Raw genomic sequence first — 20,162 nt, 5'->3', positions numbered from 1 at the left:
AGTTTCAGGGTCCACTAGGGAATGGGTACTTGAACCGAGGTATTTCATGGAAGTAGGGCGCCAGAGCTTGGTGGATGCCCGACCTTGATCGCGCACTAATCCACCGGGCATACGTGTGCTTGACATATCGAGGCACGTGTGTAATGCCTGAGGGATTCGATCGCTCGCGAAACAGATATAGGTGGCCCTCTCGCTTCAGCAATAGCTGCACAGTTGGAAGTTGCCCGCGGTACGCCTAAGCATCCGTCGCTAATACACGTTGTAGGTCTTCAAAGTTGGACATACGTCATAAAGGGCGGGTACGTGGTATGTAAGCATTTGCCGCACCAGACAGGAATGAAGATCAAACACGGAGTGGCATAAGTCGTGCCCCATCGGCAACCCGAAGTGATGAGTTCGAACGTTGGTACGTAAGTCTATCCCGTTCCTTCAACTGCTTCACTTCGGCGTTCCAGGACAGGGAATTGTCGAGTACAACCCTCAGAAACCGATGGTGGGTAACTCAAGCTGAGGGCTTCCAGTTCAGATTCAAAGTGCAAACGGGGCAGAAGTTTACGGGTAGAAAACAGGAAGACAGTCTTTCATAGATAGGCCCTTACCTCTTTACGTTCAGTACTTGAAAAGCTTTTCGAAAGGAAGACCTTTCCATGAGGGCTGGCGTCGCTAACATGCTGGTTGCAAACAATGGTGCGCGTAATCGAATCATGCGCCACATACCACTGGGTATAAAGAAGAAGAATCGTTTGAGAACATCAACTATACATCAACTCCTAACTCGAAAGACTGAACTGAATCCTGCGACTGCGACAACAATTTTCAAGGTGCAATTTAACGTTACATAATGCCTACTTTCGAATCCCCATCTGTCAGGGCATTCGTCGACCTGTGTTCACTTCGCACCTGCCTTTATCTCAACAAAGGAGAAACTTCCCATGACAAGCTGCCATAGATAATATGCTGGTTGCAAATAATGATGAGCGTAATCGAAAATAACGACACGTCACACACTGCAGAGTATAAAGGGACCATCTCTGTAAGTACACGGCCTATAGGACTTCCGTATGCGCCGGAAGTTGGCGCTACAAGCGGAACCACCCGCAAGGGGCGCTGATATCGTGTCATACGGAATATAAATTGTGTCTTTGCCGTGCGCGGTTTACATTCATGAATTTAGCGATGTAGTAATGCTATAATTTTTTTTTTCGCAATACTTCATTTCTGTGGGACCATGTGGGTATCCAGCTCGTGTGTGCCAAGTCAGGACTCAGGAATCAAATGCTTGTGCAAAATATATGTGATATGGAGGACAACCTAGTGGTGTTTCCAGTGGCTTCTGTTGCTCTCTTCTTTCTTCTGTGCTTCTCTGCAGGACAAATATGTCCGCCCTGCTGTATAGCTCAACGCGCGTTACATAACTGTCCGTACAGCTGCTCATTTGGGGTTTGGATATTAAAAATATATTAAATATTATAAATATATAAAGATATTAAATATTGAGAATGGAAAAAGGCGTGAAAACTGTACGATTGTAACTCACAGTGACAGTGAGCAAAAGCTTAAGTCGCGCCGTGGCCGCGCCCCGCTATAAGGTCAAAATTTTTAGTGAGTAATTGTCTTTTCGTGGTACGATTACTTAAAAGCACGCGTTTGTACAAACGTACATTTCTGTACATTCAGGAGCTTGATGGGTATGTACAAAGAGACGCAATCAAGGAAAAAGGTTCACTCGAAAGCATTTACACGAAAATTTTCGCTACACAGATATAATAAAAACACACAATGAAACATAGACACAATCACTTACAACTGTACAGAACAGCATTAGAGAGGTACTTTATGCTTAATGTCCAGACATCGATTTGTTATTAACGTGGCAAGTACATAGTTAACATGATGGAAGGTGATTGTTCTGTAGGACGGTAATTGAGAGGTGCTTGGTTCCAATCCCGCTTTTACTGATTCTCAAGAATGTTGAAAGAAAATATCAGGGTTAACTGTATGGGCGATCTCCGACGGAAATTTGTGCATCATTGTTCCATTAATGATTTGACTTTTGCACTGCGGAACAACGCAGTACACCATGTTAACGATGTTTAGCATATGATGTACCTGTCATTTACCACAGGAAGCACTACTGACGCAACTGCAAAAACTTGTAAAAGCCACAAACTCGGACGCGCACGGATGGAGCCGGGCGAAAGTATACAGAAAAGTATGGCGCGCTATCAGCGCCACATTGCGATGCGGCACCGAGGAGAAACATAAATAGGGCTGCGCAGGGGTGAGAGTGTACGTTATGGTCGCGTAGCCAATACAGTTGGTCGTGAAAGGGACTCGAGAGAACGTGATATCCAATCTCGGACGTTTGAAGTGGATCTTGCAACTGCAACAGTTATCAAGGTTACAACAGTTATCTGCGGCAACAGTTATCAAGGTATGAATTTGGCATTATTTATTGACGTCTTTGTTGTGCAGTTTACGGTACAATTCTTATGTACCGTACAATTCTTTCTGAATTCAGTTATCGTGGCAATTTAATTAAAACCTCGCCCTTCATGTATCTATTTAGACATAGTATAGCCTCAACTCGACGCTATCGCAGGAGTGAAGAAAAAAAACTGACTCGAAGACACCTCGGGAACAATGCCATCCATAGCGTTCCACACGATAAAGCAACGTTTAAAAAACAAGAACTTAAAACAGTATGCTCGACATGCGCACTCTTTAATGGTACCCTGCGTAAAGCGCTTTAATCTACACTCTTAAAACAGACCTTCACGGCGTAACACGCTGCAGGCAGATCATTGGACCAGAGTTCGAGGTAACTCGTTACTGTAACTAAGTTCCTTTTTTTGGTAACTTGTAACTTAACTCGCTACTTTTGCGCCGTGGTAACTTTCAGAGGAACTCGTTCCTTTTTCAGGTAACTTTGCCAAAGTAACTTAAGTTAAGTTCTAAGATACTTTTAGATTTTCTTGCTTTCTCTCCGGTTCCTTCATGGCATTTTTTGCCATAATATGTGATATTCAATCAATGACAGTATTTTATTCAGGAAGTAAGAGCCGCTGCCATTGAAATGAAGCTGAACCATTGTGCGCCCACAGGGAGTAAGATTCAAGGTGTTCGAATAGACATCTACCAGAGAAACGTCATCATGACATTGGTAGACAGACTGAAACCGAAACAAATCGGAAGGAGAGGGCTGAGTTCCACGAACGGGCACTTGTTCGCTGCCTCCCATTGAAAGAAAAGCAGGACCGAGGGTGGCGTCCCTTTAAGGGACCATATCGTAATCCCCTCAAGACCGTGGCTTTCGGGCGCGACCTTGTTCACCTCTAGCTTCGAGCGAGGCTCAATGCTACCAAATTTGTGGCGCTGTCGAACACTATGACGTCATTTGTTTACAAACAGGGAGAGGTCTATTGTTGGACATAAACGAAAACGATCTAAGCGTGTTGCACTCCTCTGCAGGCAACTCAAGGTCTAACTGAACTGCGCTCACGCGCGCTGCACCTGCGTAATGCTATTTTATGTCCGAAGTAACTTGGAAGTAACTCGCTCTTTTTTTAAGTAACTCAGTAACTGCGAGTTACATTTCAGGCTGAAGAACTTCGTTAGTAACTTATAACATTTTTCACGCGGTAACTTAACTTGTAACTAGTTCTTTTTGACGTGTAACTTCTGAATCTATGCATTGCACAATACTGTTTAGAATGATACCGTTATCCCATCGGACTGCAAACTAAGACAAATGTGCAAAAATGTCACAAAAAGGCACACGCCTCCGGTTTGAACATGTTGATGAACGTCTAAGGAGCTAAGGAAGTGTGTGTGGGAGGGGGAGGGGTACTCGCCGAGAAAGACACGCGATAAAACCCATGCACGGCGCTCTTCGCGCGATACATGAAGGTCACAGCTTACTTCACGCGTAATGTGTCGCATGCCCGTCTTCTGAATTGCCGCCACTGGTTAGTTCGTTAGACGTACAAGCAATTTTATGCAACGATGTGTTCCGGTATGACGGTCGACTATAGGATCGTGTTCTGTTTCCTAAGTGTACGAAAGAAATGGTATGCAGGGGCACATAAAAGTAACACAATGACGCAACTAAAGCATATGACGGGTGTTTTGCGCGTTGGTCTCATTCTACCTACAATTTCTTTACTCAGATGACATCTGCGATCGGACACTTCCTTCTGATCACTGTTCTCATGCTTGTGGGATGTGCGAGTGTGCTATGCTCACCGACTAAGGCACCAAGGTAAAGTAAGATACAACTATGTTTAATGTCACGTTGAACGCCACAGAAGTAAACGGCGGGAACGCTTTGCAACCCTTCACGGCACAGCCCATAAAAACCGTGGAGGCGTCGAAAGTGTCGACATGCAGCGGCGTGGGCGTCGCCTTGCGTCCACTAGAGCAGCGCTATCAAAGGCTGCTGAGACCAGCATGGAAATCATAAGTAGAAAGGCTAGAAGAAAAGCTGGGGGAGAGCAAATGAGCTGTACCGAGGCAAGACCCTCTCCAAATGGCCAAGTCCGGGAGGCGCCATGATCGATATTTTGGATTGGGCCAGATTCCGCCACAGCCTTTCCACGTGTAAAGACCAGGCACGTTCGGCGCAATGGTATCCGATCCAATGCAAGTCGCTTCGGCTTCCGCTCTGCTCCGCGTGCCATGCCGTATGCGAAGTGTGTTTGTTTTATCTGCCATCACCTGTGGGCTTAGATTCTCTAGGGAACGAGTATCGTACGGTTTACACCTTCTGCTGCGACGTGAGGAAACGGTGTACGGAACTCGCAGGAGACACCGTTCGTAGCATGCTAGGCCTAACGTATCGATCATGGCGGCTCCCATATTGAGATGCCCCCCTTCGCTGGCTTGGTTTCTAGTTATTATGGGAGTTCTATGGAGACCAGTGGTCTGGACATGATGGACAAGGAAGCGTGAAGGAATACGGCTTAGTGAAACGGCGGTGTTTTCCGTCCGCGTTGTTTTGGCTTCGCCATATCAACCAACGTCATGGTCACGTCGCAGTGACGTTGGCTATTAAATAACGAGACTGGAGGGGAACATCGTATCTATTATTACAGGATTGCAAATTAACGGTTATCCCCTACAAACATTCTCCCTCCCCTACCTGTGCAACGCTGGACACATATTTTTCGCTGTTGCAAGCAGTGTTCCAGATCATGATGTGTCATGTGCTTCAGTAATGTTGCCGTGCTGGCCTTGTGTCCGGGGAGGGTTTGGTCGGTGGCGTATTATGGCCCGCCATACATCGGTATGACACTCTGTCATGAAGAAGACCGATAGACACAGACACACAAGGGGGGACGACACACGTAGGTTCTACGTGTGTCGTCCCTTGTGCGTCCGTGTCTCTCGGTCTTCTTCATGGATCTATACCAGCTAGCCGGCACCCTTTCCCTTGTTTCATTAGTGTTTCCCTTGTGACACTCTAACTTCGACCCTGTATAAAATGTGCCTTGATAGGTGCATTTTTAAGCGTTTTTTTTATCTGCTCTAAATCGTGGTGGTCCTAGACAGAATGGCGTAGATGTAGACAAGCTATTGGATAAACTCCGTGATAGGTAATGCTGAGCGGTGGGCAAAAACACGTAAATAAAATACAACACGATGACTAAAAAGATGGCAAACTTGAGCCGTCATGTTGTGTTTTGTTTACCTGTATCCTTGGCTATGGGACGCTGGTATCCACCGGCTAGGTACGGTACGTGGTATGTATGGCACATATCACAAAGCGCGAGACTGACGCTGTTGTTTTAGTAAACTGTGGAAGGAGATGGTACGCCCACTCCTGGTACGCGACACTCACTGTCGCAACGTTCCCGCGTGGCGAATCCCGAAGCCTGAACTGTGAAGACTTTCAATGTTACGCCTTTGCGGAGTTCTATTATTCCAATCCATGTCATTGCATCCGCGGAAGCTTTTGGTGTATTAGTATACAAGTCCAGTTTATTATTTAGCACTGTGCCTCCGAGGTGTATGAGCATTTGTCCCTGCCTAACACGATCAATCTTAGCTGTACCTAGGTGATTCTGATGCTGTGCAACGATTGTTGGTTCCAGGTACTACCTCCACGGCACACCGATTACTCCGCAGTTCATGCAAAATATGAGCAAAACCTGCAAAGCCTTAAAAGATTGGAGTTCCGGACCTCTCCAAACCTTGTAAGAAAGTATTTAAAGTACTAGTCTTCCTTCAAATCCGCGTACGCGGTGGAAGAGATGGGGGTTAGAGTCTAGCCTGCTCCTCTCTTTAGGGCGAGGGCACCACGCGGTCCGGCTTGTCCCGCGTCTTGGAAAACAGCCTAATAGTCGCAGAGCAGTGTTAGTAGCAACTCTGTACATGAAAAAGCTTTTCTTAAATCTTGAGTGAACATTTCAAACTGTTCGTCACAAAGCACGAAATCACAAAGGACACAGGACACATCGATTTCGGGGAATAACTTGCGTGGTAAATCGTATTATAATTTAACGTCGGACACAAACTCGGGATGTCAAATATTCGTATATGTCATTGGTGGACGTTACGCGCGTCTACGAATTTTCGAGAGAACACGCTATACTACATACTTTCGGATTCTCCAAGAATATGTGACGTCAACGGGAGCTCTGACGTATGTTTCCAATAGCTACAGCTCGTGTCTTCATTCTCCGCTCCAAGAAAGACCACCAACCAACCACCAACGGTTGTGGTGAGAAGACGAAAACTACCTTAGTAGTATCGTGAGGGGCAGAAGCAAAATCAGGGCGAATGGGAACTACCAGGTGTTTCCTACAAGCTAGATCAACACCCCAACACCAACGGTCACCTGAAAGCCGTCAATCACCAAGCGCTGTCCCCGCGCGCTCTGACAACCACAGCGGACCATCCCATTAACGGTCATAGTAATAATAATCACATGGATGGTCGCTATGCCTCTTTGGAACGGTCATCCCTGAAAGATAACCAATAACATAGGTCATTCCATCTAGTGGGACGGCAGCTCAAGCACTTCCCTAAATAGACATCAAAAACAGACACTCTGCAACCAGCAGGAACACATGCATGACAGTGTCTTACCGCAGCTTCTTTCGGAGTATACATGATGTGATGCGGAAGCAGCTTAATGACTGGCATGTCCAAGCGATGTCTTCGTCTTCTCGTTTATGCCCTGCTCTTCATTGTTGTAGAGACACCAGGTTCTTTACACATGCGTGAGGCTGTCAATGACGGACATCAGACGCAGTTCAAGCGTTCTGACAACTGTGACTGGAGCTATTAATAAAAAACTACAAAAGCGACACCAGCTCACACAACAACCAGATTAGCAGTTATACAAAAAACAAGGAAGCTTGAAGAACAGTGCACTCAGATGTAAAAAGGTAACTCATTTCCTTTGCAGCCAAGCTTATCTATACTTATCAGACTGTTCATAGAATAGGCCACCGCTGCTTTCATCACTCCCAGTTCAAGACATGACAAGCCCCTATAAAATAGCATGTGAATATAAGATATCTGAACAAATATATCTGCATTTTGTAATTTGTAACAACTGAATTAACTGCGTTACATGCTGTTTAAACATGCGACTTCAACAATAGAGTAAAGCTCCGTAGCAAACTGATGTCGACACTGGGAAGGCATGTTCAGAAGCCATATCGTACTAAACACAAAAAGCATTATACGTTACCACAGTAGGATCTCATCAGAATATACCTAATAACCATTCGGATACATCAAACTATATATCACACATGCACATCACACACAGTCCCACAGTTCACATAAATTCGTCAGTGATACGCAACCAGATTCTGCAGACAAAGAACACGCAAACAAATAAAGCTGTTTACTTCGGATACTAAGCTGTGTGCTCCACACCTCTCCCACATGTGGTCATTGAGAAAACAAGAATGCACAAATCTTAATTGACGCAAAAGGAAGAAAGAAAAATCACCTGCAAAACTTGAAAGCCGGAGAACAAAGGAAAGCTGCCTCTCGCACACTACGGCATTTGCTGTTACGCTCAACATAGTTGTTCACCGCATTGGCCAGTACTGCCTCGACGCTCCAGAGATTGCAGTACAAAATACGCATGATGCTTAAGTTCCTAAGATCCTTCCGTGTCACAAATACGATGTTCATCCTACCGAACTGCCATGGCGACGCGCCTCACCACTCTCTAGCCTCGACTACCTCGACCTCGACTGTTTGAAACGGCGGTTGGAGAATGTCGATGGCGATGGGGCAGACGTGGTTGTGCTCGGCTCGCGCTTGTTGGGAAATTGATTTCTTGTTATATCGCTCTACCTCAGTGACCAATCATTATAATGGCGTGGAAAAGGTAAAATATGTTTTTGTCATTGTTTACTGAATATGTGCGATTCATGATGAGTCGTTTACAAACATGGTTAAAAAGTGTATGGCTATGAGGGTTTAAAATAAATAAATATTATTATTAATGGAAGCATGAGTGATATAAATACCACGTCATGCAGGCCTTACTCTACACGCGAACGGCAGAATAGAATGCAGGAATAAAATACAGTGTGAAACAACTAGATGCGTTTTGAGGCAGCAACGACTTTTCCACTCGTGATAAAGGTTGACAATATGTTGACGCTACAATGTAGAATCAACGCAAATATTTGCTCGTATATCTACAGTTGAGTGGCTCATGAAAAATTAAGGTTTTTCTTTACGTTCACAATCCACCATTGACCAGGTACTGTTGAAACAGCATTGCTTCAGCGTTGTGATTCTACATTCAACATTGTTCAACATTAGACAATGTAGATTCTACGTCCCACGTTGACTGGGATGTTGAAAACAACGACTACGGTTGAGCGCCTATCTTGAACACAAATGCGTTGACCAATGGGAAATTGAGTCGACGTCTGTGAAGCAAAACTTCGAGAGCCCGGGACATCCGTGGAGGGATTCAGCAGGACAGGTTCGGGTCAGTTCTGCGCATCAGCGACGTCGATTATGCGGAATTCGACCACTGGCTCCAAACTGGACCATGCTGGATGACGCACAAGATACGTTTTGCATCCTCAGAAGTGAATTATGTATTTTGCGTGGTGAGGATCACGTGCTTCTCTGTCAGCAGCATCATTTCCGGCAATGCCGATGGTATCGATGATCGACTGGATCCCAATTCTGTACCCTGTTGCGACGGCGGCATTGTACGATAAGATGATATCGTACACTATGACCACAACATCACTGGAGGCCACAGGTGCGCATAGTGCTTAAATGCCGCTCATTGATTCAGACCACTCACCAGGTGCTGCTTGCATGACAAAGCACTAGACCGCATTGTGAAGAGCGTACAGCTCTGCAGCCGTACAAGACATCTGGTGCGATAAGCGCACAGCATGGTGGACACTGGAGCTCAGGATGACGAACGCACAAGAAGATCCTGTGGTGTTGGTGAATGCATCCGTGAAAATCATCGTAATTCCTATGCTGGAGTAGATCCCTTATCAGTATACCAGGTATGTCCATAACAGCAAACCTGATGCAGTACATCCAGGCATCCTGCCAGGTATGTCCATCAGGAATACGAATACGAATAGGCTGACGAAGGATCGATCCATGGGAAGTAGCTTGGTGTACGTGACCTTTGTGGCACGGAATTTCATGAATCAGCAGGATTATGAGCCTATGTGTGCCAGAGATAGTGCGACAGACAACAATCTTAAACCGGCTGCAGTGATTTTTGGAAACAAGAAATCCCCTCCCTCTAGTCATAGCAGGATTCAGAAGGGCCTGAAATACCATACACTCCTGGACCACCATACCATACCATATCCTGGACTTGGTATCGGACATCCAAGAGAGAAGAACTTGATGGTTTTATTAATTATATGTACTCGCTTCCCAGTACTAATTTATTTGCTGTTTATGTTCTATTTATTCCTATGATGTTGTTCGGTTATCTCTGTACTTCTTATGTAATGCCCTCAGGCCTTTAAGGGCCTTATTGGATTAAATTAAATAGAAGAATGTCATTTTTCCATTTAGTATTCCATTACACAGGGCTGACTTGAAGTCTTTGATAGTTGCATTTACTCGTCTATAGTTTCTAAAACAGCATCTGTACAGTAACGAAGTACTGTTAACCTGATACCAGTGACTGCTTCTATATTGTCATATTTAGAAATGTTGCTCGGCGAGGCCGAGGTCAAGAGACGTAAACTGCCCCAGATGTGTGCACCTGAAACCTGTGCTCGTTCGTCGGAGTTTGCACTGGCCGAGGCGGATTTTGCAGACAAGTTTTTGAAGAACGAGTTTGGCCATGTTTGTGACGTCCATGATAGGCTGTGGTTTCGCACTGACGTGGCACAAAACCGCCAACTGTTGGCCAGGGAGTTCATGGCAGAATGTGTGGAAAAATTGTAGAAAATGTGTGGCAAGAAAAAAATTATTGCCTGCATGTGCGTGCGCAGTACAACCGTGAGCCTCATCAGCTATCGCTGTTACTTCTTCGTATATGAGGTGCGGAAAGGCCTGCATTTTTAAGGCTACTTACTAGGATACTAAGTCTACTACCGACTACGTAGAGCGTAAAACTGGGACTGTTGTTACGACGTGGCTACATGGTTGGTTAGCCATGACTGTTTTTGTGTAATAAAATTGCGTTCTTGAGTTCAGGTTCGCGCCTGAAGAGTTGATTCAGAGAATTTCTCTGATTTTGGATTCTAGAATTTTGTATCTCGTCATCTAACATATTCCTTCACCTGTATTGCAGTTTAAACAGTTTTGGCAAGAAGGGAGGACTCGGGTCGACATACATAGCAACCCCAAGTATGACTGAGAATGCTCAGAAGTACACAGAGCTCTGCATTAATCCGCTGGCGGGCCCTATACCACAGATGGTTGCATTTGTGAAATGGAATACGAATGGAAACTTCATATATCCAGGCAAGTGGGGTTTTAATCTATATTTATTTGTAATTTATTTCGATTCCCGGAGAGGCATTACGCGATTAAGTGCTAAAATTTAGAATAGAACAGCTGCAAAACAAGCACAAAAATTGAGTTTGACCTTACTAGAACTACACAAACGTCGTATAGCCCGGCTGGGTTAGATGCAAAATTCTCATCCATTGCTAGTATAAATGTCACGTAAATGGGATATGTAAAATGTTGGATTTACAGAGGGGTAGAACAACAGGGATCTGACTACAAAATAAGATAGTACGTATGTGTAATGAAAAAAAATTTTTTTTTCTTTAAAAGCATCTACTGCATCCGGAAACGTGTTTGTCAGACCGATACGGTAATGTCCCAGTACACCACAAATATCCCTAGGGCATCCCTACAAGGTCGTGAACGTCCCGAATATCTGGACGTTCATGCGATATCTGTGGGATGTTCCAGAACGACATTCGCGTTTCGGTTTTACTTAGTGAATAACAGATATCTCAGGTACGTCTGCAGGATATTGTGCTTTGGATGTTTGAGAGGCGTAGCCTGCAGTTCCCTGGGATATCCATGGAACGTCCGGTAGACTAGATTTTGGGCATTGATTGAACTTCAGAGGAATATCGCCAGGACGTCGTCTGGAGATACGGATAAGTACGCGTGATGTTGACAGCAACGTTGACGCTGACAGCAACGTTTTTCTTCTGCTGAGAGCAAGCAAAAACAGTTGTGAACCTTACTAGATATCGCGGAGCAAGTAGAATCATTTTATACTTCTATCGTTCGCGTGCCTCTGGGCGTACAAAGTGCGAAACACTCGTGAAGCAACGCAGGAATTTCATCACTTTAACAGCTCTGCTCAGCAGGTAATCATATTTTAGAGGGTAGCTTGAATTAAAAACATAATATTAGGTTGGAACGAATGCCACAAAGGTTATTGGTTATACCTTGTCTCTGCAGATACATGAGCTACTTGCAAAGACATTCCCTTTCACAGTAACAAACGCTTTACGCCAAATACACTTAGAATTAACGTGCCCCAACAACTTGTACTTCAGTATATGCTCCGGCCATTTCGCCAAGAGAGGCCACTGCGGATGATAAGGTCTCCCTTCAAATCCACGCTCGCTGTGGAGGGGGCAAAAAGGGAGCCGGCTGTTTTTTTTAGCGTTTTTGGGGTGAATTCATTTTTAAGAGTAACACCTTAAATAATAACCTTGGGCTATGATACTATAATATACTATACTGATAAAACTACACACAGTATCAAAACTACTGAATTACCGAGTTTTTATACTGGCACCATACAATATCCACCTCATATCCACATGTCCATGAAAGACATTGTCTGGCGATTCCTAGGATCAGAAAACAGGGCTAAAGTCCAGCTCCCATGGATATCCAGTGGATGTAAGTTGGACCCTCACGATAATCCACTTGATATCCATCCATATTGCGACGTCTTATGCACGTCTATGTGCGGTCGGTGGTTTGCTGGGGTTTGGTACTGCTTCATAGCCTGCTTGGACAAGTTTTTCTTCTGGAAACAGGCTACATATTAAATAAATGAATTTTTAAGATTCGCCCTCCCTCTGCGGCTAAGGATGCTCCAGCGATAGTAACATCACGGTGACATAAGCCAGGCGCACGAATGGGAGCACAGCGCAGGCGATTGCCTCCGAGCTCACCCGCCCTTCACGTTCGCCACCGGAACGTATAGAAAAATCCTCGGCAAATACGCTGGCTTTCGCTGAGCAGTGTGAGTTCCGACGCGACCATGTCGCACGCAATCGACAAAACTTATGGCTCCGCTTCATACTTTGCAGTGATGAAGTTGTGATGGTATTGCGTCAGAGATCAAGTGATCCCCTCTTCTGTGCACAAGCCTAGAAAGGCAGTGTAGTTGGGATAAGTTCATGGGAAATAGCAGCAGCAGCAGCAAAGACAATCCCTCTTCTGTGCATGCTGCAAAAGCATGAGCATTGTGTGCACACTTCTCTTCCGAACGCGTGGCGGCAACATCACCTAGATTAATCAAATCTAGGTGGTGTTGGTGATGGCAGAGTCAAATATATTAGAGAAAGGGATAGGACAGAACGGTACGAGGGACGCAATGGCGGAAAGAGGGCCAAACGCAAGCTCACACTGACTCCCTTTTTTTCTTAGTCTATTGTCAATGCGCATACTAACACGAAGTGTCTGCCACTAGTTTTTGTGAAGGGACAATTGCCTGAATCACCACTAACGCAGTCTCGTTCTGGCAATAAATAAGCCCTTGCTTGGTACGATTGCTTAGCCATCGTTGCCTGAACATACAAGGGCTCAGGGGCGGTGTCCTTTTGTCCTGGGCGGGCACACTCCAAGATTCGCGGAGTCCCTCTCGGCTGACGTCAGGAGGGCAATTTCCCCCCCCCCCCCCCCCCCGTAGGTGCCGACCCTGCAAGGGCTTCCGATATTTTTCAATTATACAGTCCTCGAAATATCAGCGTTACTCACTATGAAGATACGCTTTGAGGTTCGTATCTCATGCATACGTGTCTGACATCCTCTTTCCCCAAACTTTCCAGGTACGAAATGGTGTGGTGCTGGAAATATATCCACTAAAGGTCAGGTGTATGGAACTGGAGAGTCGACAGACAAGTGCTGCCAAACACACGATATGGCCACAGATTACATATTAGCAGAGGGAGTTCACGAGAAGAGTAAGCTCAACAATCCGCATCCATATACTCTGTAAGTGATAATAGCAAATACAGAGTGTCCTACATAACCAATGTGATGTCCAAAAGTTAGAATAAAACCTGTCCTTATATCATGACTTAACGTACGCGATATTTCAGAACGAACTGCTCGGATGACATGGAGCTCTTCAACTGCCTTTATAATGACAACACCAGTCTTTCCTACGAGTTCGGCCAAGTATTTTTCGACGCCGTGCATGTTCCCTGCTTTGCACATACATATCCGATAGAGTGCATAAGGTATTAACTATATGCGACCACTTCTGTGATAAAAGTAGTTCTGGTATAGTTTGTGGTTACCAAAGAACTAACATATCAATTCAGTATGATTTGCATGTGTAGCAAACGTTGATCTTGAAAACTTGCTCGTAGCAGTGATTTTCTTGCTTCTCTTTGCATTTACAGAGAGACAGGTAATTGGTTTGTCGGTACGAGATGTGAACAATACGGGATCAACAAAGACAAGCAGAAGATATGGCAGTTCCTTCATCCACCAAATTTCTTCACAGCCTACACGAGGAAATGGTACAACGACAATTTCACAGTTTGGTGGGACGACAGCAATGCGTGGGATCTAGTTTGCAAGGGGGATCCTGATATGGGGTGCAGCCATTACGAATTCATCAAAAATTTCAACAAACGAGAAATACTTGGACCAAACGTCGAAATGAAGCTTCCAGCATCCTCATAGAATGAGCTCATGCGTGCAATATTAAAGCAGTACGTGAAGACATAGACGAGTTGTGTTTGTCAACTTACTGAACTGAGAACGATTAGGGTACAAAATATGCACGAAAAGAAAGATTCGACGTAAATAAATAAAAACGACGGCCGTGTTGGTAACACAAAATTCATATACAACGCTAAAATGTGTGATGTGGAGGTGGTGCAGTCGCATTTTTATTTTTATCCTTTCAGCCTCCTTCAGAAGCCAATATGAAATCGGACAAACGACTACCTCTCGACGTGAGCGCAGATAACATTGACAGTATCCGCACGGTAGTCGCGCTCGTAATATCTGCAACTGCGCACCTTGAGGTGAGTGTCCCAGCATCCGCACAGATGTTCAGATATATATCGGGGTTCTTCATTCAGCATGTCCACCCATCCGCCATCATTGTATTGTAGGGAAAGAAGTGACATGATCACACACACACTTAAATATCCTGTGAGGGGGAAGATCACCGATCCCAATCATCCCCATCGCTCTGATCATCGCCTGACCGCGCCCAATTCATTCTGGTCTCGGCCTCCATCCTTTCCGGCTGCTTATAAAGAACCTTACCTCCATTGGCTACATCTGTCTCGCTTTTCTACCTAACAACTTGGTGGAGGTGCGTCTCGATTCCCTTCCTATTCTGCAACTTCTTCACCAGGACGGAGCTCCGATCCGGCAAGCAAGTCGCAATGGCGCCTCCGAATCCTACCAGCAGCGGTGGTACATCGGAAGGAAATGCTGGGTTGCCTTTACATCACGACCATACACCTGGTTCCCATAGTGCGGCAGCCACACCTCCGGCGCCAACGCCCCGTCAACGTGACCCCCCTATCTTCTCGGGAGCTGCCGGTCAAGACATCGAGGACTGGCTCAGCTCGTACGAACATGTCGGCACATACAATCGCTGGGATGATACAGCCAAGCTCGCGAACGTTGTTTTTTACCTTGAAGATCTGGCGAAGACTTGGTTCGAGAATCACGAGGCAGAATTCTCCACCTGGTCATGCTTTCGCGACCGTCTTGGTGAGCTCTTTGGTAAGTCAACGGTTCGGAAGGCCAACGCGGCTCGCAAGCTGTCGACACGATACCAACGCCCAGGAGAGAGTTATGCTGCCTACATCGAAGATGTCATTGCCCTCTGCGGCAGGTCCGCTCCTAGCATGCCCAAACAAGAAAAAATTTCCAACATAATGAAAGGTATCGCTGAGGAGGCATTTCAGTACCTTCTGCTGAAAGATCCCACCACTGTAATCGACGTTATCCATGCGTGCACGACACTCCAAGAAAAACGGAATACTCGCCTCCCGCAGGTGTCAGTCGCTGATATCTCTCCTACCTTACGACAGCCCGACGTTGACAGCCTGAGGTCACTTATTCGCAACCTTATCCGTGAGGAGCTAGCTAGCAGAGCTCTCCAAACTTTTCCTGATACGACGGACGCGCGATCTCTGGGCCCCAATTCTGCCACGAACGCCATTTACGCGTTGGTCCCTGAAGAAGTTGCTGCTGCTCTCCGCCCGGAGGCTTCACTGCCCATCCGTCCGACATACGCTGACGTTCTGCGCACAGCTCAGCCCGTTTCTTCCCAGCCTTCGTTTCTAGCAGCTCAGCCTTCAGCGCCGCTGCAAACGTTAGCTCCACTTTACCGTCCACATGTTGATGACTTCTCCCCCCCCCCCCCCAATTCGACGTCGTGAAACGCGCACCTGCTTTTATTGCGGCATTCAGGGACATATTGCCCGGTTTTGTCGTCGCCGACGGCAGGACTTCGCCATGTCGGCCTCCCACTCCGGCTCTTATTTCGGACTTCCTCCCGGACAAATAGGGGCGCAACGTCGCGTCAACGATTGCGCAGGGTATCCCCCAACGGACAGCCGCTACAGCCGCGGCTCGTCTCCACCCGCTCCCAGACACCGCTCCGTCTCTTTCTTCCGTGGACGGTCCCCCAACCAGGGCTCTTTCCGCACCAGAACGCCTTCGCCACAGGGAAACCCATAGCAGCAGCCGCAGGAGGCCGGACTGCATCGCTTTCAGAGCCCAAAGTTCCCCCCTGTTCATCCCATAACGTCATTACAATCGTGCTAGACGGACATCCTGTTCTTGCTTTAATTGATACCGGCGCCTCGTCATCTGTCGTAACTCTTTATTTATGCAAAATGTTGCGCAAGGTCACTACGCCATATCGAGGAAAACCTCTCGTGGGTGCTGCTGGGCACACAATTGTGCCCGTCGCACGTTGCACCTGCCGTCTCACGTTCGCAGATACATGTTGTCCGGTCGAGTTTCTGGTGCTTGCGTCGTGTTGCTATGATGCTATCATTGGTTGGGACTTTTTGAGCGCGAACTCTGCTATCATTACCTGCACCCGTCCCGACCTGTTTTTGTCCGTCTTGCCTAACTACCACTCAGAAGGATCTGCTGCGCCAGCTCTCGCACTATCTGTTCTGGAAAATGTCACCATCCCTGCGAAGACCACCTGTTCACTCCGGCTCCGCATCGGGATCCCGGCTGACGAAGACATTATCATCACACCCAGCTACACTTCTTTGGCGAGGAAAGGCCTCATGTCGCCCCATTCACTCTCCCGTACCCACGAGGGCTTCGTCGACTACCCCGTCACTAATTTCTCCTCTGAGCCTGCAGTTCTTCCTTCTGGCTTCGTCTTGGCTACGTATGACCCTTTGCCCTAAGACAATATCTTCGCCGTTCTGACTGATGACTCAGGAGATCCTACCACCCTACCTGTTTCAGACAGCGACATCTCTTCTCTTAGGCAGACAATTGCTCCATCACTCAGCGGTCCAGAACGGTCCAAGTTGCTGAACCTGCTAGTTGCCAACGCCTCGCTTTTCGATCTGAACAAATCTCCTTTGGGCGTGGCAAAGTGTTCAGCACCACATCGACACAGGCGCTTTCCGTCCCCTACGCCAACGACCTTACCGCGTTTCACATTCGGAGCGTCGAGTCATAGATAAAGAAGTTCAAGAGATGCTCTCGAAGAAGGTCATCCGCCCATCCAACAGCCCTTGGGCCTCGCCTGTTGTTTTGGTGACTAAAAAGGACGGTAGCAATCGATTCTGCGTCGACCACCGGCGGCTAAACAAAATAACCCGCCGTGACGTATATCCGATGCCCCGTATCGACGACGCGCTGGACTGCCTCCAAGGAGCCCGCTACTTTTCGTCTCTCGACCTTCGATCCGGGTATTGGCAGATTCCTATGGCCCAAGATGACATCGAGAAAACTGCCTTTACAACACCTGACGGGCTCTACGAATTCCTTGTTATGCCGTTTGGATTACGTAATGCCCCGGCCACATTCGAGCGAATGATGGATTCAGTCTTGCGCGGGTTACGATGGAACATTTGCCTATGTTACCTTGATGACATTATAATCTACTCCTCAAACATGGATGACCACATCACACGCCTTTCTGCAGTTTTCGACTGTATCGCGTCCGCTGGACTCCAGCTAAACCGTAAGAAGTGTCATTTCGGATATCGACAAATCAAAGTACTTGGACACCTCGTTTCCCAGGACGGCATCTCCCCTGATCCGGACAAAATTCGTGCTGTCTCCGAATTTCCCACGCCCTCCAACATAAAAGAACTACGCAGCTTCCTTGGGCTGTGCTCATATTTCCGCCGTTTTATTCGTCACTTTTGTGACATCGCCGCTCCCCTTACCTCTCTGCTCCGGAATAATATCGCTTTTGCTTGGAGTCCTCAATGCAATGCGGCTTTCCTGAACCTGAAAACCGCCTTGACTACGGCGCCCGTCTTCAGTCACTTCGACCCCACTCTACCTATTGAGATCCATACCGACGCAAGTGGACATGGTATTGGCGCAGCCTTGGCTCAGCGACATCCTCGTGCTCCCATGGAGTCAGCTGTCGCTTTCGCCAGCCGTTCGTTAACATCAGCTGAGCAAAATTATTCCACCACGCACAAAGAATGTTTAGCAGTTGTCTGGGCGTTACCAAATTCCGCCCGTATCTGTACGGGAAGCCTTTCACCGTCGTCACAGACCACCACGCCTTGTGCTGGCTTTCGACGTTAAAGGACCCGTGTGGACGACTTGGACGTTGGGCACTTCGACTCCAAGAATACGAGTTCGTTGTAAAATACAAATTAGGAAGAAAACACTCCGACGCTGATGGACTGTCCCGCTGTCCCCTTCCAGATGACCCTTCCCACCACAAGCCCGGCTGCGCAGGAGACGTCCTAGGTGTCCTCTCACCCATAGACTCCCTTGCCGTTCGCGAAGCTCAACTTCAGGAACCAGGCTACACCGAACTAATTCATCATATCGAGGGTACCCACTTAACCACCAACCGGAAAGTCGCTCGGAAGGCTCAGCAGTTTACAGTGCAGAATGGCCTTCTTTACAAGCACAACTACTCGCCCACCGGCCACCCGCTCCTTCTTGCGATCCCCGCCGCACACCGGCGCGACATCCTTCGTGCTTTGCACGATGACCCCACGGCTGGTCACCTAGGCTTCTTCAAAACCTATGAACGAGTGCGTTACCGATATTTCTGGCCCCGTCTCTACACATCTGTCCTGAAATACGTCAACTCATGCCAATCGTGCCAGCGGCGGAAGCCGTCTCCTCCACCCCGATCGGGCGAGCTCCACCCCATACCACCACCCGCTGCGCCGTTCGAACGCGTCGGCATAGACCTTTTCGGCCCCCTGCCCCTTACGTCACGCAACAATCGATGGGTAATTGTGGCAATTGATCATCTCACACGCTACGTCGAGACGGCTTCACTCCCCACGGGATCGTCCGAAGAAATAGCAAAATTCTTCGTTGCCAACGTCCTGCTCCGTCATGGGGCACCTCGATAATTTACTAAACGATTGCCTGCAAAAATTATTTCTAGCCGTGGCTCTCGGCAGATGATGTTAATTGAGGAAGCAATGTATCTGCATGAACATACAAAAGGAAAGCCTGCTAGAGAAAAGGAAGTTATTTGTTTTTATTACAAGATTAAGACTCATGATCTATCGAATGTGGACAGTTTCAAGGGTGGGATATGAAGATTTATCTTAAAAAAGGAAAGGTCAACCAGGCAGAGGTCGGCCTGCTATTCCAAAAAAAAAAGAAGAAGAAGAGGAAGGAAAAAAGAAAGGAAGGAAGTACAGATAAAAAACTGAAAACTCACAGACACGGTCAAGCAATCACAAGGAGTTGACAAGGTTCGGAACGTGGAGTAAGCGGCAGAGCAAAGTGGTGATGGCCCATTGGGTCGGCTGAGGAATGGGACCCAGTAATGTAGCCAATGAAAAGAGGTAAAGCGTGCTGACTAGCTGGTGCAGAACTAGACTAGAAATTTTGTTTTTGTTTGTTTGTTTGTGTATGTGTGTTTGTGTGTGTGTGTTGCGTCTTCTCCCCTGTCTCGGGTTTGGTCCTCTTCGAAGGTTCCCAATGTTATAGTGCTGTAGCCAAGTTGGGATACACGACGACAGAGGGCGTCGCGGTGCAGAAGGTGTTGCCGGCAATGTAGGATGCAATGGCGAATATCAGCCACCACGCCACAACTAGTGCAGAGGAGAGTGCTGGACTGACCCATTTTGAACAGATGCAGCGGTGTGCGGGCGACGTTCAGACGGAGGCGATGGAGGGGCAATTCCTCGTAACGAGTGCAGAGACACGTAATAAAGAAGTCCACCGAGGGGTCGATTGATTGCAGGTGGCTGTCGTAGGTGGCAGCCTCAGCTCAAAACGCTTGGGCACGAGCAGCACACTGGCGGCGGATA

General features: G+C 47.1%; 1 protein-coding gene across 1 annotated transcript; it reads left to right on the top strand.

The window, feature by feature from the left end:
• The first annotated feature begins 2,029 nt into the window (after positions 1 to 2,029).
• LOC135386260 (uncharacterized) lies at positions 2,030 to 14,417 on the top strand. Its single transcript, XM_064616068.1, has 7 exons — positions 2,030 to 2,434; positions 4,170 to 4,261; positions 6,093 to 6,194; positions 10,766 to 10,938; positions 13,509 to 13,674; positions 13,782 to 13,922; positions 14,088 to 14,417. Exons 2-7 carry the CDS (start codon positions 4,170 to 4,172, stop codon positions 14,371 to 14,373), a joined length of 960 nt encoding a protein of 319 aa, XP_064472138.1. The 5' UTR covers positions 2,030 to 2,434; the 3' UTR covers positions 14,374 to 14,417.
• The last annotated feature ends 5,745 nt before the right edge of the window (positions 14,418 to 20,162 follow it).

Source organism: Ornithodoros turicata, chromosome 2, assembly GCF_037126465.1.
Source record: "Ornithodoros turicata isolate Travis chromosome 2, ASM3712646v1, whole genome shotgun sequence".
NCBI lineage: Eukaryota > Metazoa > Arthropoda > Arachnida > Ixodida > Argasidae > Ornithodoros > Ornithodoros turicata.
Note: the sequence above shows the minus strand (reverse complement) of the source record. Positions and strands in the feature narration are given on the sequence as shown.